We start from the raw sequence: 22,843 nt of genomic DNA, 5'->3' as shown, positions 1-22,843 counted from the left end.
TCTCCACGCTGCTCCGAGTCAGTCCCTCAGTCAGGCCTGAGGCATCTCAACGCTGCTCCGAGTCAGTCCCTCAGTCAGGCCTGAGGCGCCTCAACGCTGCTCCGAGTCAGTCCCTCAGTCAGGCCTGAGGCGCCTCAACGCTGCTCCGAGTCAGTCCCTCAGTCAGGCCTGAGGCATCTCAACGCTGCTCCGAGTCAGTCCCTCAGTCAGGCCTGAGGCGTCTCCACGCTGCTCCGAGTCAGTCCCTCAGTCAGGCCTGAGGCGTCTCCACGCTGCTCCGAGTCAGTCCCTCAGTCAGGCCTGAGGCATCCCGACGCTGCTCCGAGTCAGTCCCTCAGTCAGGCCTGAGGCATCCCGACGCTGCTCCGAGTCAGTCCCTCAGTCAGGCCTGAGGCATCTCAACGCTGCTCCGAGTCAGTCCCTCAGTCAGGCCTGAGGCATCTCAACGCTGCTCCGAGTCAGTCCCTCAGTCAGGCCTGAGGCATCTCAACGCTGCTCCGAGTCAGTCCCTCAGTCAGGCCTGAGGCATCTCAACGCTGCTCCGAGTCAGCCAGCCAGCCAGTCAGGCTACAAATGTACCTATTTCCAGAAGAGTACAGTATTATAGATATGCTCTTTTAGTTTACAGATTTCTCCAGAACAGCACTGAAATATACATATGTCCTATTTTCTCACATGTTCTAATGTTCTCTGTGTTCCAGTTCTCTGTGTTCCTGGGTCTGATCTTCTTCTTGGAGTTGACAGCAGGCATCCTGTTCTGATGTTCTCTCTCTGTGTTCCAGTTCTCAGTGTTCCTGGGTCTGATCTTCTTCTTGGAGCTGACAGCAGGCATCCTGTTCTGATGTTCTCTCTCTGTGTTCTAGTTCTCTGTGTTCCTGGGCCTGATCTTCTTCTTGGAGCTGACAGCAGGCATCCTTTTCTGATGTTCTCTCTCTGTGTTCTAGTTCTCTGTGTTCCTGGGCCTGATCTTCTTCTTGGAGCTGACAGCTGGCATCCTGTTCTAATGTTCTCTCTCTGTGTTCTAGTTCTCAGTGTTCCTGGGCCTGATCTTCTTCTTGGAGCTGACAGCAGGCATCCTGTTCTAATGTTCTCTCTCTGTGTTCTAGTTCTCAGTGTTCCTGGGCCTGATCTTCTTCTTGGAGCTGACAGCAGGCATCCTGTTCTAATGTTCTCTCTCTGTGTTCTAGTTCTCAGTGTTCCTGGGCCTGATCTTCTTCTTGGAGTTGACAGCAGGCATCCTGTTCTGATGTTCTCTCTCTGTGTTCTAGTTCTCATTGTTCCTGGGCCTGATCTTCTTCTTGGAGCTGACAGCTGGCATCCTGTTCTAATGTTCTCTCTCTGTGTTCTAGTTCTCAGTGTTCCTGGGCCTGATCTTCTTCTTGGAGCTGACAGCAGGCATCCTGGCCTTTGTGTTTAAAGACTGGATCAAAGACCAGCTCAACTTCTTCATCAACAACAACGTCAAGGCTTACCGCGACGACATCGACCTGCAGAACCTCATAGACTTCACACAGGAATATGTCAGTAGTACTAGATGTTATATAGTTAACACAGGAATATGTGAGTAGTACTAGATGTTATAGAGTTAACACAGGAATATGTCAGTAGTACTAGATGTTATATAGTTAACACAGGGATATGCCAGTAGTACTAGATGTTATATAGTCAACACAGGGATATGTCAGTAGTACTAGATGTTATAGAGTTAACAGGAATATGTCAGTAGTACTAGATGTTATATAGTTAACACAGGGATATGTCAGTAGTACTAGATGTTATATAGTTAACACAGGAATATGTGAGTAGTACTAGATGTTATAGAGTTAACACAGGGATATGTCAGTAGTACTAGATGTTATAGAGTTAACACAGGGATATGTCAGTAGTATTAGATGTTATAGAGTTAACACAGGGATATGTCAGTAGTACTAGATGTTATATAGTTAACACAGGGATATGTCAGTAGTATTAGATGTTATAGAGTTAACACAGGGATATGTCAGTAGTACTAGATGTTATATAGTTAACACAGGGATATGTCAGTAGTACTAGATGTTATATAGTTAACACAGGAATATGTCAGTAGTATTAGATGTTATAGAGTTAACAGGAATACAGTTGAAGTCGGAAGTTTACGTACACTAAGATTGGAGTCATTAAAACTCGTTTTTCAACCACTCCACACATTTCTTGTTAACAAACTGTATTTTTCACAAGTCGGTTAGGACATCTACTTTGTGCATGACACAAGTCATTTTTCCAACAATTGTTTACAGACAGATTATTTCACTTATAATTGACTGTATCACAATTCCAGTGGGTCAGAAGTTAACATACACTAAGTTGACTGTGTCTTTAAACAGCTTGGAATATTCCAGAAAATGATGTCATGGCTTTAGAAGCTTCTGATAGGCTAATTGAGTCAATTGGAGGTGTACCTGTGGATGTATTTCAAGGCCTACCTTCAAACTCAGTGCCTCTTTGCTTGACATCATGGGGAAATCAAAAGAAATCAGCCAAGACCTCAGAAAAAATGTGTAGACCTCCACAAGTCTGGTCATCCTTGGGACAAATTTTCAAACGCCTGAAGGTACCACGTTCATCTGTACAAACAATAGTCTGCAAGTATAAACACCATGGGAACATGCAGCCGTCATACCGCTCAGGAAGGAGACGCGTTCTGTCTCCTGGAGATGAACATACTTTGGTGCGAAAAGTGCAAATCAATCCCAGAACAACAGCAAAGGACCTTGTGAAGATGCTGGAGGAAACGGGTACAAAAGTATCTATATCCACAGTAAAACGAGTCCTATATCGACATCACCTGAAAGGCTGCTCAGCAAGGAAGAAGCCACTGCTCCAAAACCGCCAAAAAAAAGCCAGACTACTGTTTGCAACTGCACATGGGGACAAAGATTGTACTTTTTGGAGAAATGTCCTCTGGTCTGATGAAACAGAAATAGAACTGTTTGGCCATAATGACCATCGTTATGTTTGGAGGAAAAAGGGGGAGGCTTGCAAGCCGAAGAACACCATCCCAACCGTGAAGCACGGGGGTGGCAGCATCATGTTGTGGGGGTGCTTTGCTGCAGGAGGGACTGGTGCACTTCGCAAAATAGATGGCATCACGAGGGAGGAAAATTATGTGGATAAATTGAAGCAACATCTCAAGACATCAGTCAGGAAGTTAAAGCTTGGTTTCAAATGGGTCTTCCAAATGGACAATGACCCCAAGCATACTTCCAAAGTTTTGGCAAAATGGCTTAAGGACAACAAAGTGAAGGTATTGGAGTTTCCATCACAAAGCCACAAAGCCCTGACCTCAATCCTATAGAAAATGTGGGGGTAGAACTGAAAAAGCGTTTGCGAGCAAGGAGGTCTACAAACCTGACTAAGTTACACCAGCTCTGTCAGGAGGAATGGGCCAAAATTCACCCAACTTATTGTGGGAAGCTTGTGGAAGGCTACCTGAAATGTTTGACCCAAGTTAAACAATTTAAAGGCAATGCTACCAAATACTAATTGAGTGTATGTAAACTTTTGACCCACTGGGAATTTGATGAAAGAAATAAAAGATGAAATAAATCATTCTCTCTACTATTATTCTGACATTTCACATTCTTACATTTTTTACTAGGATTAAATGTCAGGAATTGTGAAAAACGGAGTTGAAATGTATTTGGCTAAGATGTATGTAAATTTCAGACTTCAACTGTATGTAGTAGAAAAGTGTCCCTGGAGCATTTTATGGGTTAAGTGCCTTGCTCAAGGACCCAACGGGATTACATAGTTGCATCTGACCCTAGATCTGTAGTTCGGACCAACCTCCAGAGCTAAAGGTATTGTATCTTTAACTATACTGTACAGGCAACATGTCTTGTACCTTTAACTGTACTGTACAGGAAACATGTCTTGTACCTTTAACTACTGTACAGGCAACATGTCTTGTACCTTTAACTGTACTGTACAGGCAACATGTCTCGTACCTTTAACTGTACTGTACAGGAAACATGTCTCGTACCTTTAACTGTACTGTACAGGAAACATGTCTCGTACCTTTAGCTGGACTGTACTGTACAGGCAGCTAGTGCCTTAACCCTGATTGGATAACTGGACAAATACTGAAGCCAACCAGAGCCAGCCTCTTTATCATAGCAAACTTGGTTGTAGTAACACTTTATATCATCAAATCAAATCAAGTTTATTTTATATAGCCCTTCGTACATCAGCTAATATCTCGAAGTGCTGTACAGAAACCCAGCCTAAAACCCCAAACAGCAAGCAATGCAGGTGTAGAAGCACGGCGGCTAGGAAAAACTCCCTAGAAAGGCCAAAACCTAGGAAGAAACCTAGAGAGGAACCAGGCTATGAGGGGTGGCCAGTCCTCTTCTGGCTGTGCCGGGTGGAGATTATAACAGAACATGGCCAAGATGTTCAAATGTTCATAAATGTTCACAAATAATAATCAGGAGTAAATGTCAGTTGGCTTTTCATAGCCGATCATTAAGAGTATCTCTACCGCTCCTGCGGTCTCTAGAGAGTTTAAAACCGCAGGTCTGGGACAGGTAGCACGTCCGGTGGACAGGTCAGGGTTCCATAGCCGCAGGCAGAACAGTTGAAACTGGAACAGCAGCAAGGCCAGGTGGACTGGGGACAGCATGGAGTCATCATGCCCGGTAGTCCTGACGCATGGTCCTAGGGCTCAGGTCCTCCGAGAGAGAGAGAGAAAGAAAGAGAGAAGGAGAGAATTAGAGAGAGCATACTTAAATTCACACAGGACACCGGATAGATAAGACAGGAGAAGTACTCCAGATATAACCAACTGACCCTAGCCCCCCGACACACACTACTGCAGCATAAATAAAGGCTCCTATGTGGTTATAACATGTAATAAAGCCTTATACCTGTGTGTGTTCTAGTGGTCGTGCTGTGGAGCCCACGGTTCTAATGACTGGAACCTGAATATCTACTTCAACTGCACAGAGTTTAACCCCAGTAGAGAGCGCTGTGGCGTCCCCTTCTCCTGCTGCGTCAAAGATCCTGCCGTAAGATACCTTACTGGGCTGTAGAACTACATTATAAACCTCAGACTTAATTCAGTTTAACACATGAACATATTCACCTTGTTCTATTCTCATAATTGTTTTGCTTTCATTCGTTTCAGGAAGACGTCCTTAACACACAGTGTGGCTACGACGTCAGACTTCAAGGGGTTGGTTTTTCTCTTGTGTTTTGCTATCAAATCAGTCTTTAAAACCGTGATGGTGGTTATCCAGAGAGAGGGAGGCGGCTGACATTTCAACCTTTCCTCTGAACATCTAGCCAGGAATGGTACTTAGGGGTTTAGTAGCTAGCTAACGTTCAGGTTCCTCTCCTCTGTCTTCCTAGCTAGCTAGCGTTCAGGCTCCTCTGTCCTCCTCTCTCCCTAGCTAGCTAGCTTCGTCTTCAGGCTCCTCTCCTCTGTCCTTCTCTCTTCCTAGCTAGCTAGCTTCGTCTTCAGGCTCCTCTCCTCTGTCCTCCTTTCTTCCTAGCTAGCTAGCGTTCAGGCTCCTCTCCTCTGTCCTCCTCTCTTCCTAGCTAGCTAGCGTTCAGGCTCCTCTCCTCTGTCCTCATTTCTTCCTAGCTAGCTAGCGGTCAGGCTCCTCTCCTCTGTCCTCCTCTCTTCCTAGCTAGCTAACGTTCAGGCTCCTCTCCTCTGGCCTCCTCTCTTCCTAGCTAGCTAGCAGTCAGTCTCCTCTCCTCCTCTCTTCCTAGCTAGCTAGTGTTCAGGCTCCTCTCCTCCTCTCTTCCTAGCTAACTAGCGGTCAGGCTCCTCTCCTCTGTCCTCCTTTCTTCCCAGCTAGCTAGCGTTCAGGCTCCTCTCCTCTGTCCTCCTCTCTTCCTAGCTAGCTAGCGGTCAGGCTCCTCTCCTCTGTCCTCCTCTCTTCCTAGCTAGCTAGCGTTCAGGCTCCTCTCCTCCTCTCTTCCTAGCTAGCTAGCGTTCAGGCTCCTCTCCTCTGTCCTCCTCTCTTCCTAGCTAGCTAGCGTTCAGGCTCCTCTCCTCTGTCCTCCTCTCTTCCTAGCTAGCTAGCGTTCAGGCTCCTCTCCTCTGTCCTCCTCTCTTCCTAGCTAGCTAGTGTTCAGGCCCCTCTCCTCTGTCCTCCTTTCTTCCTAGCTAGCTAGCAGTCAGGCTCATCTCCTCTGTCCTCCTCTCTTCCTAGCTAGCTAGCGTTCAGGCTCCTCTCCTCTGTCCTCCTCTCTTCCTTAATAACGGTGTGTTTCTCTAACAGTGCTGATTATACTCCAGTTATAGCCCTGGGAAGCATCACAGCACTACACTCTATAATTGGGGATTCAGTAGGTTATGCCTCCCTCTGCTGTGTGTGTGTGTGTGTGTGTGTGTGTGTGTGTGTGTGTGTGTGTGTGTGTGTGTGTGTGTGTGTGTGTGTGTGTGTGTGTGTGTGTGTGTGTGTGTGTGTGTGTGTGTGTGTGTGTACTCGCAATGCAGATCTCAACCAGAGCATTGTTGCTATGCATACTGTTATGTAGTGACGCCCCAAAAGACTGTATGTGCTGCAATTCTGTTAGCTTTCAGCCTTGTAGTCTTTGCCTTGTAAAATGTATTGAAACAAGCCATTTAATGTACACAATTCCTGTGGAGTTTGTTTGGGGTGGGGTGGGAGGGAGAGTTAGAGAGAGAGACTAGTCTCTAGCGACCTAAATGCCAGAATCAGACAAGAACCTGACACCCTCAGCACACAGGGGGACAAACACCTACTTGGGGTGAACACATTCCCTCCCTCATATGCCCCCCTAGACACAACTACAAAAACATAACTAACACAACTCCCTGCAGCTCTGTCGCACGCTGGGTATGTACATAGTCAATGGTAGGCTTTGAGGGGACTCCTATGGTAGGTACACCTATAGCTCATCTCTTGGCAGTAGTACTGTAGACTACTTTATCACTGACCTCAACCCAGAGTCTCTCAGAGCGTTCACAGTCAGCCCACTGACACCCTTAACATCAGCGCCACAGGTAACTTCCACAAAGCTGTGAATGATCTGAGATACAAGGCAAGAAGGGCCTTCTATGCCATCAAAATGAACATAAAATTTAAGATATCTATTAGGATCTGGCTAAAAATACTTGAATCAGTTATAGAACCCATTGCCCTTTGTGGTTGTGAGGTCTGGGGTCTGGGGTCCACTCACCAACCAAGAACTCACAAAATGGGACAAACACCAAATTGAAACTTTGCATACAGAATTATGCAAAATATCCTCTGTGTACAACGTAAAACACCAAATAATGCATGCCGAGCAGTATTAGGCCAATATCCGCTAATTATCAAAATCCGGAAAGGAGCCGTTAAATTCTACAACCATCTGAAAGGAAGCAATTCCCAAACCTTCCATAACAAAGCCATCACCTACAGAGAGATGAACCTGGAGAAGAGACCCCTAAGCAAGCTGTTCCTGGGGCTCTGTTCACAAACACACAGAGGGAGAGAATAGCAGCGAGAGAGAGAATAGCAGCGTGAGAGAGAGAATAGCAGCGTGAGAGAGAGTAGCGGAGGGAGGGAGAGAGAGAGTAGCGGAGGGAGGGAGGGAGAGAGAGAGTAGCGGAGGGAGGGAGGGAGAGAGAGAGTAGCGGAGGGAGGGAGAGAGAGAGTAGCGGAGGGAGGGAGAGAGAGAGTAGCGGAGGGAGGGAGAGAGAGTAGCGGAGGGAGGGAGAGAGAGAGTAGCGGAGGGAGGGAGAGAGAGAGTAGCGGAGGGAGGGAGAGAGAGAGTAGCGGAGGGAGGTGAGGAGGTAGCAGGGGGGGAGCAGTAGCAGAGGGAGGGAGATTAGCAGAGGCGAGGGAGGGGAAGAGAGCAGAGAAGAGAGGGAGGGAGGGAGAGAGTAGCAGAGGGAGTGAGACGAGAGTAGCAGAGGGAGGCCTGAGAGAGAGTAGCAGGAGGGAGGTGAGAGAGAGAGTAGCGAGAGGGAGAGAGAGAGAGTAGCAGAGGGAGGGAGGAGAGTAGCAGAGGAGGTAGCGGGAGGGAGGGAGAGAGTAGGGCAGGAGAGAGTAGTGGAGGGAAGGAGAGTAGCAGAGGAGGGAGGGAGGAGGGAGAGTAGCAGAGGGAGGGAGGGAGAGAGAGTAGGGAGGGAGGGAGGGAGGGAGAGGAGGCGGGAGGAGAGGGAGAGTAAGAGGGAGAGAGAGAGAGTAGCGAGGAGGAGAGAGAGAGTAAGCGGAGAGGGAGAGAGAGAGTAGCAGAGGGAGGGAGAGAGAGAGTAGCAGAGGGAGGGGAGGAGAGGAGAGTAGCAGAGGGGGAGAGAGAGAGTTAGAGAGGGGGGAGGAGAGAGAGAGTAGCAGAGGGAGGGAGGAGAGAGAGTAGAGAGGGAGGGAGGAGGAGAGAGAGTAGCAGAGGGAGGGAGGAGAGAGAGAGTAGAGGAGGGAGGTAGGAGGAGAGAGAGGGAGTAGGAGAGAGGAGAGGGGTGTGGTAGAGAGAGAGTAGCGGTGCGGTAGAGAGAGAGTAGCGGTGCGGTAGAGAGAGAGTAGCGGTGCGGTAGAGAGAGAGTAGCGGAGGAGGAGTGAGTAGCGGAGGGAGGGAGAGAGTGAGTGAGTAGCGGAGGGAGGGAGAGAGTGAGTGAGTAGCGGAGGGAGGGAGAGAGTGAGTGAGTAGCGGAGGGAGGGAGGGAGAGAGTGAGTAGCGGAGGGAGGGAGGGAGGAGAGGAGGGAGGGAGGGAGGGAGGAGTGAGAGAGTAGCGGAGGGGAGGAGGGGAGGGAGAGAGTAGGGAGGGAGGAGAGAAGAGTGAGTAGTGGAGGGAGGGAGAGAGTAGGAGAGAGGGAGAGTAGCGGAGGGAGAGTAGCGGAGGGAGGGAGGGAGGGAGAGAGGGAGGGAGGAGAGAGTGATTGGAGGGAGGGAGAGAGAGAGAGTAGAGAGGGAGGGAGGGAGGGAGGTGAGAGTAGAGGGGAGGGAGGGAGGGAGAGGGTAGAGAGAGGCGGGAGGGATGGAGAGAGCGTAAGGGGAGGAGGGAGGGAGGTGAGGTAGCAGAGGGAGGGAGGGAGAAGAGGGAGGGAGGAGAGAAGAGGTAGCGGAGGGAGAGAGTAGCGAGAGGGGGTGAGTGAGAGAGGATAGAGGGTAGGGAGAGAGAGAGAGTAAGGGGGAGGGAGGGAGGGAGAGAGTGAGTAGCGGAGGGAGGGAGAGAGTGAGTGAGTAGCGGAGGGAGGGAGAGAGTGAGTGAGGAGGGAGGGAGGGAAGGGAAGAGGAGAGGTAGGGAGGGAGAGGAGGGAGAGAGTAGCGGAGGGAGGGAGGGAGGAGGGAGTAGGGAGGGGGAGGAGAGAGTAGAGCGGAGGGGAGAGAGAGAGAGTAGGTGAGTAGGGAGGAGGGAGAGAGTAGCAGAGGGAGGGAGGGAGGGAGAGGGAGAGGGAGGGAGGGAGGGGAGAGTAAGAGTAGGGAGGGAGGGAGGAGAGTAGCAGAGGGAGTAGAGAGAGAGGGAACGAGGGATGGGAGAGAGAGAGAGTAGCAGAGGGAGGTGGAGGGAGAGTAGCAGAGGGAGGGAGGGAGGGAGAGTAGCAGAGGGAGGGAGGGAGGGAGAGAGTAGTGGAGGGAGGGAGAGTAGCAGAGGGAGGAGAGAGAGAGTAGCAGAGGGAGGAGAGAGAGAGTAGAGAGAGGGAGGTGAGAGAGAGTGAGAGCAGAGTGAGGAGAGACGAGAGGAGCAGAGGAGGGAGGGAGAGAGAGAGTAGCAGGAGGGAGGAGAGATAGGAGAGGATAAGAGGGAGGGAGGGAGAGAGAGAGAGTGGAGTAGAGAGAGAGAGTAGAGAGGGGAGGTGGAGGAGAGTAGAGAGGGAGGAGGGAGGAGAGTAGCAGAGGGAGGAGAGGGAGGGGGGAGGGAGGGAGAGAGTAGGGAGGGAGGGGAGAGAGTAGCAGAGGGAGGTGACGAGAGGAGAGATAGGGAGTAGGAGGAGTAGCAGAGGGAGGTCGAGAGAGAAGAGAGTAGCAGAGGGGGTAGGGAGGTAGCAGAGGGAGTAGAGAGAGTAGCAGAGGGGAGAGAGAGTAGCAGAGGAGAGATAGGATCGGAGGGAGGAGAGAGAGAGTAGCAGGAGGGGGAGGTAGAGAGAGAGTAGCAGAGGGAGGTAGAGAGAGAGTAGCAGAGGGAGGTAGAGAGTACGGAGGATAGAGTAGCGGAGGGTAGGGAGGGGAGAGGTGGTGAGTAGCGGGGGGAGGGAGGGAGGGAGAGTAGCGGAGGGAGGGAGAGTAGCGGAGGGAGGGAGAGTAGCGGAGGGAGGGAGGGAGAGAGTAGCGGAGGGAGAGTAGCGGAGGGAGGGAGTAGCGGAGGGAGAGTAGCAGAGGGAGGGAGGGAGGGAGGAGTAGGGCAGAGGGAGGAGGGAGAGGAAGAGTAGAGAGGAGGGAGGGAGAGGAGAGTAGCGGAGGGAGGGAGGGAGAGTAGCGGAGGAGAGCAGGAGGAGTAGCAGAGGGAGGAGAGAGAGAGTAGCAGAGGGAGGGAGAGAGAGAGTAGCAGAGGGAGGAGAGAGTAGAGAGGGAGGGAGAGAGTAGCAGGAGGGAGGGAGGGAGGAGAGTTAGCAGAGGGAGGGAGGGAGGTAGCAGAGGGAGGGATGGAGGAGGGAGAGAGTAGTGGAGGGAGGGAGAGAGTAGCAGAGGGAGTAGAGAGAGGTAGCGAGGGAAGATAGAGAGGAGAGTAGCAGAGGGAGGAGGGAGAGAGGGAGGAGGGAGGGAGGGTAGGGAGAGTAGCGGAGGGAGGGAGGGAGGGAGAGAGTAGCGGAGGGAGGGAGAGAGAGAGTAGCAGAGGGAGGTAGAGAGAGAGTAGCAGAGGGAGGTAGAGAGAGAGTAGCAGAGGGAGGTAGAGAGAGAGTAGCAGAGGGAGGGAGAGTAGCGGAGGGAGAGTAGCGAGCAGAGAGAGGGGGAGGAGAGAGTAGCGGAGGGAGGAGGGAGAGTGAGGGATAGAGTATCGGAGGGAGGGAGGGAGGGAGAGAAGTAGCAGAGAGTGGGAGAGTAGCAGAGGGAGGAGAAGTAGAGAGGGAGGGAGGGAGAGGGATGGAAGTAGCAGAGGGGGGAGGGAGGGAGGTGAGGGAGGGAGGAGGGGAGAGTAGCAGAGGGGAGGAGGGAGAGGAGATAGCGAGGGGGGGAGGGGGAGAGTGAGTAGCCGGGGGGGGGAGGGAGGGAGGGAGAGTAGCAGAGGGAGGGAGGGCGAGAGAGAGAATGGGAGAATAGCATAGAGAGAGGGGATAGGAGCGTTTAACAAAGACAAGCTGAAATGGCTCTAGGGGAAGTTCAGTCACCATCTGAAACATTTCATTGAACGCCCAGGGATTCTCTTTTCTCCCATTGGTGGAGAGTCGGTTTACAGGTTTTAGCTTTGGACCAAAGGAATCCTTGGTGGAGTGTCTCTGTAGAGAGACAAAGACAAGCTTTGTGGGAGAGAGCCTTATTGTTGCTGGGGCTCAACGGGACCTGTGCTTCACTAGATTTATATGGGAAAAGAATAAAAGACAAGAGCTTGACAAAACATTCACACACAGCTTCATCCACAGTATACACACACAGCTTCATCCACAGTATACACACACAGCTTCATCCACAGTATACACACACAGCTTCATCCACAGTACACACACAGCTTCATACACAGTATACACACACAGCTTATCCAGACACAGCATCAGTATACACACACAGCTTATCCACAGTATTCACACAGCTAATCCACACGTAACACACAGTTCATCCCACAGTTACACACACAGCTTCATCCACAGTATACACACACAGCTTCATCCACAGTATACACACACAGCTTCATCCACAGTATACACACACAGCTTCATCCACAGTACACACAGCTTCATCCACAGTACACACAGCTTCATCCACAGTATACACACACAGCTTCATCCACAGTATACACACACAGCTTCATCCACAGTATACACACACAGCTTCTTCCACAGTATTCACACACAGCTTCATCCACAGTATACATACACAGTATACATACACAGCTTCATCCACAGTATTCACACACAGCTTCATCCACAGTATACACACACAGCTTCATCCACAGTATTCACACACAGCTTCATCCACAGTACACACACAGCTTCATCCACAGTATACACACACAGCTTTATCCACAGTACACACAGCTTCATCCACAGTACACACACACAGCTTTATCCACAGTATTCACACACAGCTTCATCCACAGTGTACACACACACAGCTTCATCCACAGTGTACACACACAGCTTCATCCACAGTGTACACACACAGCTTCATCCACAGTACACACAGCTTCATCCACAGTATACACACACAGCTTTATCCACAGTATACACACACAGCTTCTTCCACAGTACACACACAGCTTCATCCACATGATACACAGCTTCATCCACAGTATTCACACACAGCTTCATCTACAGTACACACACAGCTAGACTTGGTCTGTGACGCTAGTTGAATAAACATGTCAATCTAAGTAACATAACCAAAAGAATCCCCGTCAAAATCCATCCGTTTACGAAGCGGTTTTTATCTTCGCAACAGTTTGACCTACGAACTATTATGCCCACTCGATGTAAAGGGAAGACTCTCACAGACACTATGGTGGTCTCCGTTTTGCTCTACCACCCACAAGTGTCACGGGACTTGTCTGAAGGTTTTTTGTACCGGTTTACAAAAATGTATGGAAGTAGTAAGGTAGTTAGCCACAAAAGGGGTTAAATATGTGTAAAATATATATTCATATTTCCTGAGATTTCTTAAATTTCCAAGATATAGGAAAAATACTTAAACAAGCTAAACTCAGCAACAAAAGAAACGTCCCTTTTTCAGGACCCTGTCTTTCAAAGATAATTCGTAAAAATCCAAATAACTTCACAGATCTTCATTGTAAAGGGTTTAAACACTGTTTCCCCATGCTTGTTCAATGAACCATAAACAATTAATGAACATGCCTGTGGAAGGTCGTTAAGACACTAACAGCTTACAGACGGTAGGCAATTAAGGTCACAGTTATGAAAACTTAGGACACTAAAGAGGCCTTTCTACTGACTCTGGAAAAACACCAAAAGAAAGATGCCCAGGGTCCCTGCTCATCTGCGTGAACGTGTCTTATGCATGCTGCAAGGAGGCATGAGGACTGCAGATGTGTACTCTGGAGCGGTATCGATTTGGAGGTGGAGGGTCCGTCATGTTCTGGGGCGGTGTGTCACAGCATCATCGGACTGAGCTTGTTGTCATTGAAGGCAATCTCAACGCTGTGCGTTACAGGGAAGACATCCTCCTCCCTCATGTGGTACCCTTCCTGCAGGCTCATCCTGACATGACCCTCAAGCATGACAATGCCACCACGCACAGAACGAGCAGTGAGGCTGATTTCCTGCAAGACAGGAATGTCAGTGTTCTGCCATGGCCAGCGAAGAGCCCGGGTCTTCAATCCATTGAGCACATCTGGGACCTGTTGGATCGGAGGGTGAGGGCTAGGGCCATTCCCCCCAAAATATCAGTGAACTTGCAGGTGCCTTGGTGGAAGAGTTGGGTAACATCTCACAGCAAAGAACGGGCAAATCTGGTGCAGTCATGAGGAGGAGATGCACTGCAGTACTTAATGCAGCTGGTGGCCACACCAGATACGGACTGTTACTTTTGATTTTGACCCCCCCTTTGTTCAGGGACACATTATTCCATTTCTGTTAGTCACATGTTTGTGGGAACTTGTTCAGTTTATGTCTCAGTTGTTGAATCTTCTGTTCATACAAATATTTACACATGTTAAGTTTGCTGAAAATAACCTCAGTTGACAGTGAGAGGACATTTCTTTTTTTGCTGAGTTTATATATTAATATTGCCTGAGATTTCTTGTATTTCCTAGATATGCGGAAAAACACTTAAAAAACAAGCTACATATGGGCAGAACCAAAACAAGTTATCTAATGATTCTCTCTCTTGTTGTTCAAAGTGTTCTATTGTTTTCAGTACTTGTCTTTTATTATCTCCAATGTATCGTCCTTGTAAAAAACCTGTCTGATTAGGATTAATAATATCCCTAAATACCTTTTTAATTTTATGTGCTATGCAATTTGTTAAAAAAAATGCATCACAACACTGAAGTGTAAAGGGCCCCCAATTTTTTTTATGGACTGGATCTTTATCTTTACCACCTGTGTCCTGTTTCAGTAATAATGAAATCAGACCTTGCTGAGTATCTGATAAGCTACCATTTACATAGGAGTGGTTAACATATGTTAATAACGGACCTCTGAGTATATCAAAAAAGGGTTGGTATACCTCCACTGGTATGTCATCCAGCCCTGCAGGTTTCCTGGAATTAAAGGCTTTAAATGCATCAGGAAGTTCCTCCTCTGTAATTTCACCTTCACATGAGTCTTTCTGTACAGTTGTTAATTTTACGTTATTAATAGAATAAAAAATCCATACAATTATCTTCAGTTAGAGGAGATGGAGGAGACTGAAACGAAAACATATGTTTAAAGTATTTTACTTTTTCTTTCAAAATATTGTTTGGTGATTCATGGATGACCGTCATTCGTAACACGTTTTCAGTCAATTATTTTGGAGAGGATTTCTATGTTGAAGATTTAAAAAAAATAAATTAAATAAAAATAAAAAATGGTGCATTTGTTCCCCATATTCCATCCAGGTCGCTTTATTTTTTAAATAATATTTTACAGTTGATCTTTCTAGTTCTTCCTCTAACTTATAGTTCCTCTAGTTGTTTTAGTTCTTCCTCTAACTTATAGTTCCTCTAGTTGTTTTAGTTCTTCCTCTAACTTATAGTTCCACTAGTTATTTTAGTTCTTCCTCTAACTTATAGTTCCTCTAGTTGTTTTAGTTCTTCCTCTAACTTATAGTTCCTCTAGTTATTTTAGTTCTTCCTCTAACTTATTATTATTATTATGTGTCTGTACTGTTAGGTCCTCTATTTTCTTTGTTAATATGATCTCTCTTGACCTAAATAGTTTTTGTTTTTAAAGATGAGTATTGAATTGCGTGTCCTTTAAACACACATCTAAAAGTGTCCCGTACAATAAGGGGATCAGAAGCTAAGCAGGGTTGGTCCTGGTCGGTCCCTGGATGGGAGACCAGATGCTGCTTGAAAGTGGTGTTTTGTGGTCTAGTAAGAGGTACTCTTTCCATTTGGTCTAAAATAAAAAATATCCCAATGCCCCAGGGCAGTGATTGGGGACATTGCCCTGTGTAGGGTGCGGCCTTTTGGATGGGACGTTAAACGGGTGGTCCTGACTCTCTGTGGTCACTGAAGATCCCATGGCACTTATCGTAAGAGTAGGGGTGTTAACCCCGGTGTCCTGGATAAATTCCCAATCTGGTCCTCATACTATCACGGTCACCTAATCATCCCTAGCTTCCAATTGGCTCATTCATCCCCCCTGCTCTCCCCTGTTACTATTCCCCAGGTTGTTGCTGTAAATGGCAATGTGTTCTCAGTCAACTTACCTGGTAAATTAAGGGTTAACAAAAAAAACAATTGTTAACCAAAAAAGTGTTCAACAAATCAAAATATATTTTAGATTCTTCAACGTAGCCATCAGAGGGGGGGGGGGGGATTGGTGTGATAACCCCCTGAAGCACCAATCCCCCCCCTCTGATATGCACCAATCCCCCCTTGATATGCACCATCCCCAACCCTCCCCCCTGATAGCCAATCCCCCCCTCTGATATGCACCAATCCCCCCCTCTGATATGCACCAATCCCCCCTCGATATGCACACCATCCCCCCTCTGATATGCACCAATCCCCCCCTTTGATATGCACCAATCCCCCTCTGATATGCACCCCCCACATCCTCTGATTGCCCAAACCCCTCTGATGCAACCCCTGTCCCTCTGATATGCACCAATCCCCCTCTGATATGCACAATCCCCCCCCTCTGATATGCACCAATCCCCCCCCCCCCCTCTGATATGCACCCACCCCACCTGATATGCACAATCCCCCCCCCCTCTGATATGCACCCAATCCCCCCCCCTCGATATGCACCAATCCCCCCCTCTGATAGCACCACATCCCCCCCTCTGATAGCACAATCCTCCTCCCTGATATGCACCAACTACCCCTCTGATATGCACACAATCCCCCCTCTGATATGCCACCAATCCCCCTCTGATATGCACCAATCCCCCTCTGATATGCACCAATCCCCCTCTGATATGCACCAATCCCCCCTCTGATATGCCCAATCCCCCCCCTAACCCCCCCCCCCCCCTGATATCACCCTCCCCCCTCGATAGCCCAATCCCCCTCCACCCCACATCCCACCCACCTCCCCCCCCCCCCCCCCTCTGATATGCACCAATCCCCACCCCTCCCCCCCCATCCCCCCCCTGATATGCACCAATCCCCCCTCTGATATGCACCAATCCCCCCCCCAACCCTGATATGCACCAATCCCCCCCTGATATGCACCAATCCCCCCCTGATATGCACCAATCCCCCCCCCCCTCTGATATGCACCAATCCCCCCTCTGATATGCACCAATCCCCCTCGATAGACCCCTCCTTATATGCACCACCCCCCTCCAAGACCATCACAGCCCTAATAGAGACACAAAGCTTATTGCTGCTCTCATGACCTCCTATGAAGTGTTGTACACTTGGCATAATGTTAATACTACACTATCTATGCCAGAGGGGGACACAGTGAATTCATCCTAAATGGCACCCTAATTCCCTTAATAGTGCACTTATTTTAACTAGGTCCCATAGGGAATAGGGTGTCATTTGGGACTAAAATAGTTTTTTTTTTTTTATCCTTCATGTTCTGTGAGTCATAATCTAATGGACAGTGGTTTGGTCTGGTTTGGCTAACTGGGTGTTTAAAAAGGTTTTTCTCTAAACTGTTGGTTGGGGGGGAAACAGTGTATTATAACATGTCTCCAATTTCCCCCTCCCAGGAGTTGGACCAGCAGAAGTACATCTACACTAAGGGTTGCGTGGGCCAGTTTGAGAGGTGGCTTCAGGACAACCTGATCATTGTAGCCGGGGTCTTTGTGGGCGTTGCACTTCTACAGGTAAGGAGGACTTCCAAAAGACATTTATTTAACAAATGTATATTTAAAGAGTCAGCTTTGTGTGAATCTGATAAATAATGTCTGTATTTGCTGTCATCATCACGACAGGAAGTCAGGGTTTCTGCTAGCTGACCATTACCGGCTTTTGGCATTTACAAAAAACAATTTAAACCCATAAATAAAACGGTTGCCGGGCCAAAATGACCGTGAGAGAAGAAAAAGAAAATCCCATTGCAAAATAATGCTTTTTATTTATTCATTGATGGAAATACATTTGACCATCATGCTTATCGGTCTATAAGTTAATTAGCATAATATAGTGGAATCTAACTGGCCTGTGTGTATTTTCGTTAATCATCATGTCTTATTTATCCTACACATCTATTACATGCACACAGTATATAGAAAGAGCCTATTTCGAGTGGGATTTCTTACAATGGGGGGGAAGCTTACAATTTATCCTGCCATTTTTACCATTCTGCTTGTCAGTTATCATATTCATATGTGTCTTTTCATGGAACAGTTTCATTTCAATAAAGTTTTTGTTTCTATCACGCGATTAATCAAAAAAATCAATATAACTTTCCATGATTTTTAACTCAACTAATGTGATATCATCAGCCTTTGCCATATAAACACATTGATACACTGTGATCCAGTGGCGGCTAAAGAAATGAGCTCATGGAACTCCTAGCCTATAGGCCAATGCTGCAGTAGGCCATTGCTCTTTCACACTGAGGATTGGTGATTATCGAGGGGCAGGTTGTTGGAAAGATTTTTCAAATAGCTTACGTCGAGGAACTATAGTTTTAATTAGGGATGCACAATATATCGGTGAACATATCGGAATCGGACGATATTAGCTAAAAATGCCAACGTCGGTATCGGCCCGATGTCTAGTTTAACGCCGATGTGCAAAACCGATGTCTAAGCTGACGTGCCATACCTATACCTATATAAGGTACGTGACGTAATGAAGCCACGTAAAATTGTGCGCTACACGTGTAACACAGCATTCCTAACCTAACGCGCAATGTCGAGCAGTCATTTGAAAGAGTAAGACAATTTCAGCGAGACAACTCAAAAGGCGAAATCCATTAAAGCCAAGATAGTGGAATTCATTGCCCTTGACAATCAACCGTTCTCTGTCGTGGAGGATGTTTGGTTTTCGCCGACTGGTCGAGCCCCGGTACACACTACCAAGTGCGCTATTTTTCAGATGTTTCCCTACCAGAGTTACACAGTAATAGCGTCACTGCTATTAGCTTCCACAACATACTATGGAACGCCATTTGGGTCAAAAAAAATTAAGTCAAATGCACTGTCAAAGTTGCACAAAAAAGTCTGCAAACACCGGCCACGAACGATGTGTTTACAATACCGCGTTGGTAATAAAGCTTCATTTGTTCGACCGCAACTTCTGGGGGGCTTTGGGATGGAGATGCAATATAGCAGTCGTGCCAACGTATCTCATCAGTTACCTGGTGGAAGGGACTTTGTGGATCTGAGGCTCTTTCCCCTGTTGCCTCCATCATCCTCCCAATCCCACCAACATCAGCCGCCTCAGAGCGCAACTGGTCCTTGTTTGGGAACACACACACACACACAACAGGCTGACCAATACAAGGGTTGAAAAATTGGTGGCCATCCGGGCAAATTTGAGGCTTTTCGAGCCTGACAACGAGCCATCAACAAGGTTGGAAAGTGACAGTGAAGATGAGGCCTCAGAGTCTTATGTTCAAGAGGTGGACATTGAGGTCATCCAGGGAGAAGACATGGAAGCCTGAGAGGAAGACAACCAAAGCTTTAGTTTCTAGACTATCATTTTACAGATGTTGAAGACGTTTTTGGGAGATGCGATGGATCATTGGGGATCAATATTCCCTTTCTTTTGTTGTTCAGTCAAATCATTCCATGTGAATAATCAACTAATTTAATTAAAGTTCAATTCGTAACTAATTTTTATTATTTTTTTCTATTGGAAGGTTTTAATAATTTGCAATTGTCTACTTATGATAAGGTAAAAGGTTTATGTTTATGTCTCCATATGATATGGTAAATATATCCAATGCAAAAAACATCTACATTTAAATGGTATTAATATTAATTTCCATTAATTCCCATATATTCCCCTTAATTCCCACAGAAAGTTTCCACCTCTGAATATTCCCCAAATTATGCAACCCTAATCCTAGTCGTATTAGCAACTCTAATCCTAGTCGTATTAGCAACCCTAATCCTAGTCGTATTAGCAACCCTAATCCTAGTCGTATTAGCAACCCTAATCCTAGTCGTATTAGCAACCCTAATCCTAGTCGTATTAGCAACCCTAATCCTAGTTGTATTAGCAACCCTAATCCTAGTCGTATTAGCAACCCTAATCCTAGTCGTATTAGTAACCCTAATCCTAGTCGTATTAGCAACCCTAATCCTAGTCGTATTAGCAACCCTGATCCTAGTCGTATTAGTAACCCTGATCCTAGTCGTATTAGCAACCCCGATCCTAGTCGTATTAGCAACCCCGATCCTAGTCGTATTAGCAACCCCGATCCTAGTCGTATTAGCAACCCCGATCCTAGTCGTATTAGCAACCCCGATCCTAGTCGTATTAGCAACCCCGATCCTAGTCGTATTAGCAACCCCGATCCTAGTCGTATTAGCAACCCCGATCCTAGTCGTATTAGCAACCCTAATCCTAGTCGTATTAGCAACCCTAATCCTAGTCGTATTAGCAACCCTAATCCTAGTCGTATTAGCAACCCTAAACCTAGTCGTATTAGCAACCCTAAACCTAGTCGTATTAGCAACCCTAATCCTAGTTGTTGCATCTTTAGATTCCCCTTCTTTCTAAGTTTCTAACAGATCTTTTCGTCTCTTGTCACATATGGAACCTTTCCCAGGTGCGCTGTTTAAAGTGGTGTTTTCAGGTGCGCTGTTTAAAGTGGTGTTTTCCCAGGCGCTCTGTTTAAAGTGGTGTTTTCCCAGGCGCTCTGTTTAAAGTGGTGTTTTCCCAGGCGCGCTGTTTAAAGTGGTGTTTTCAGGTGCGCTGTTTAAAGTGGTGTTTTATCAGGCGCGCTGTTTAAAGTGGTGTTTTCCCAGGCGTGCTGTTTAAAGTGGTGTTTTCCCAGGCGTGCTGTTTAAAGTGGTGTTTTCCCAGGTGCGCTGTTTAAAGTGGTGTTTTCAGGTGCGCTGTTTAAAGTGGTGTTTTCCCAGGTGTGCTGTTTAAAGTGGTGTTTTCAGGTGCGCTGTTTAAAGTGGTGTTTTCCCAGGTGTGCTGTTTAAAGTGGTGTTTTCCCAGGTGTGCTGTTTAAAGTGGTGTTTTCCCAGGTGCGCTGTTTAAAGTGGTGTTTTCAGGTGCGCTGTTTAAAGTGGTGTTTTCCCAGGTGTGCTGTTTAAAGTGGTGTTTTCAGGTGCGCTGTTTAAAGTGGTGTTTTCCCAGGTGTGCTGTTTAAAGTGGTGTTTTCCCAGGTGTGCTGTTTAAAGTGGTGTTTCCCAGGCGTGCTGTTTAAAGTGGTGTTTTCCCAGGCGCTCTGTTTAAAGTGGTGTTTTCCCAGGCGTGCTGTTTAAAGTGGTGTTTTCCCAGGTGTGCTGTTTAAAGTGGTGTTTCCCAGGCGCTCTGTTTAAAGTGGTGTTTTCCCAGGTGTGCTGTTTAAAGTGGTGTTTTCCCAGGTGCGCTGTTTAAAGTGGTGTTTTCCCAGGTGTGCTGTTTAAAGTGGTGTTTCCCAGGCGCTCTGTTTAAAGTGGTGTTTTCCCAGGCGCTCTGTTTAAAGTGGTGTTTTCCCAGGCGTGCTGTTTAAAGTGGTGTTTTCCCAGGCGCTCTGTTTAAAGTGGTGTTTTCCCAGGTGCGCTGTTTAAAGTGGTGTTTTCAGGCGCGCTGTTTAAAGTGGTGTTTTCCCAGGCGCTCTGTTTAAAGTGGTGTTTTCCCAGGCGCGCTGTTTAAAGTGGTGTTTTCAGGTGCGCTGTTTAAAGTGGTGTTTTATCAGGCGCGCTGTTTAAAGTGGTGTTTTCCCAGGCGTGCTGTTTAAAGTGGTGTTTTCCCAGGTGTGCTGTTTAAAGTGGTGTTTTCCCAGGCGCTCTGTTTAAAGTGGTGTTTTCCCAGGTGCGCTGTTTAAAGTGGTGTTTTCAGGCGCGCTGTTTAAAGTGGTGTTTTCCCAGGCGTGCTGTTTAAAGTGGTGTTTTCCCAGGCGCGCTGTTTAAAGTGGTGTTTTCCCAGGCGCGCTGTTTAAAGTGGTGTTTTCAGGTGCGCTGTTTAAAGTGGTGTTTTCAGGCGTGGTGTTTTCAGGCGCGCTGTTTAAAGTGGTGTTTTCCCAGGTGTGCTGTTTAAAGTGGTGTTTTCCCAGGTGCGCTGTTTAAAGTGGTGTTTTCCCAGGCGCGCTGTTTAAAGTGGTGTTTTCAGGTGCGCTGTTTAAAGTGGTGTTTTCAGGCGTGCTGTTTAAAGTGGTGTTTTCAGGCGCGCTGTTTAAAGTGGTGTTTTCGCAGGTGTGCTGTTTAAAGTGGTGTTTTCCCAGGCGCGCTGTTTAAAGTGGTGTTTTCCCAGGCGCGCTGTTTAAAGTGGTGTTTTCAGGTGCGCTGTTTAAAGTGGTGTTTTCAGGTGCGCTGTTTAAAGTGGTGTTTTCAGGCGCGCTGTTTAAAGTGGTGTTTTCCCAGGTGTGCTGTTTAAAGTGGTGTTTTCCCAGGCGCGCTGTTTAAAGTGGTGTTTTCCCAGGTGTGCTGTTTAAAGTCTTGTTTTCCCACCGAGTTGCATTTTTACAAATGTTTGAAAATTACGTTTTATTGGCTGCTTTATTACATGAGTTCATTACCATAATGTAAATGTTCTGTTAAGATCATTACCATAATCTGAATGTTCTGTTAAAATCATTACCATAATGTAGATGTGATTTCTGTCATTCTGAGCCCCGTGGTGGACGCCCTAATCGGTTATCCACCCACTGCATATGGGTCCGGTAAATATGTCAAAAGGCTGTTAAATCAAAATCTTCCCGGTGACGTTGTGCCCCGACATTTTCCTAAAGGAAACCCTGCTGGGAGTGTGCATTTAGTTTGAGACTGCCATCTGCTGGCGAGAATCATGATTACTTCCTTTTCTCTGTGTGTTGCTCTAAATCAGAGAACCTATGCTGTAAATGTCAAGCTATGTGCCAGAGGCTGGCAGAGAGGAAATGTAATTTAGCTAACCTGTGATGTCATTTCCTGTTTAGATATTTGGGATCTGCCTGGCTCAGAACCTGGTGAGTGACGTCAAGGCCGTGAAGGCCAACTGGTGACCCCAGGACCTTGGGGGGGGGGGGGGGGTTACTCTGACCTTTGACCCCCAACATCCAGCTCACCTCCCGCTGAACTGCTGAGAAACACAAACAGCTGTTTACCTCTGGTCCTGCCGGGCTGAGAGGTAGAAACACAAACAGCTGTTTACCTCTGGTCCTGCCGGGCTGAGAGGTAGAAACACAAACAGCTGTTTACCTCTGGTCCTGCCGGGCTGAGAGGTAGAAACACAAACAGCTGTTTACCTCTGGACCTGCCGGGCTCGGGAGCTACCACACAAAACATTGTTTACTGTCCCAAACACACACACACACACCGTTTATTACCACTCTGGGCTGGGGACTTACACACACAAGTACATATGGACACACAGGGGACTCGTGTGGATGTCTAGCTCAACTGATCTGACTTGAGAAACTGGACTCTTTGTTGTTTACAGTTTGATTCCACTTGTTGTTTGTACCTACTCCAGGAAGATGCACCCATTGGCTGGTGGAGATGAATGGAAAGACAAATAAACAGATAGAGGACCTGGGTGAAA

General features: G+C 47.4%; 1 protein-coding gene across 1 annotated transcript in view; it reads left to right on the top strand.

Annotated features, from left to right (window-relative positions):
• tspan17 (tetraspanin 17) overlaps positions 1–22,319 on the top strand; it is a 50,092-nt gene extending 27,773 nt beyond the window's left edge. The window contains exons 4-8 of the mRNA XM_038992888.1: positions 1,350–1,520; positions 4,920–5,045; positions 5,165–5,212; positions 16,921–17,037; positions 22,239–22,319. Coding sequence (XP_038848816.1) covers positions 1,350–1,520; positions 4,920–5,045; positions 5,165–5,212; positions 16,921–17,037; positions 22,239–22,304 — 528 coding nt within the window. The 3' untranslated portion in view covers positions 22,305–22,319. The remainder of the gene's footprint in view (positions 1–1,349; positions 1,521–4,919; positions 5,046–5,164; positions 5,213–16,920; positions 17,038–22,238) is intronic.
• The last annotated feature ends 524 nt before the right edge of the window (positions 22,320–22,843 follow it).

This window comes from Salvelinus namaycush, chromosome 5, assembly GCF_016432855.1.
Source record: "Salvelinus namaycush isolate Seneca chromosome 5, SaNama_1.0, whole genome shotgun sequence".
In the NCBI taxonomy this organism is placed as follows: Eukaryota; Metazoa; Chordata; class Actinopteri; order Salmoniformes; family Salmonidae; genus Salvelinus; species Salvelinus namaycush.
Note: the sequence above shows the minus strand (reverse complement) of the source record. Positions and strands in the feature narration are given on the sequence as shown.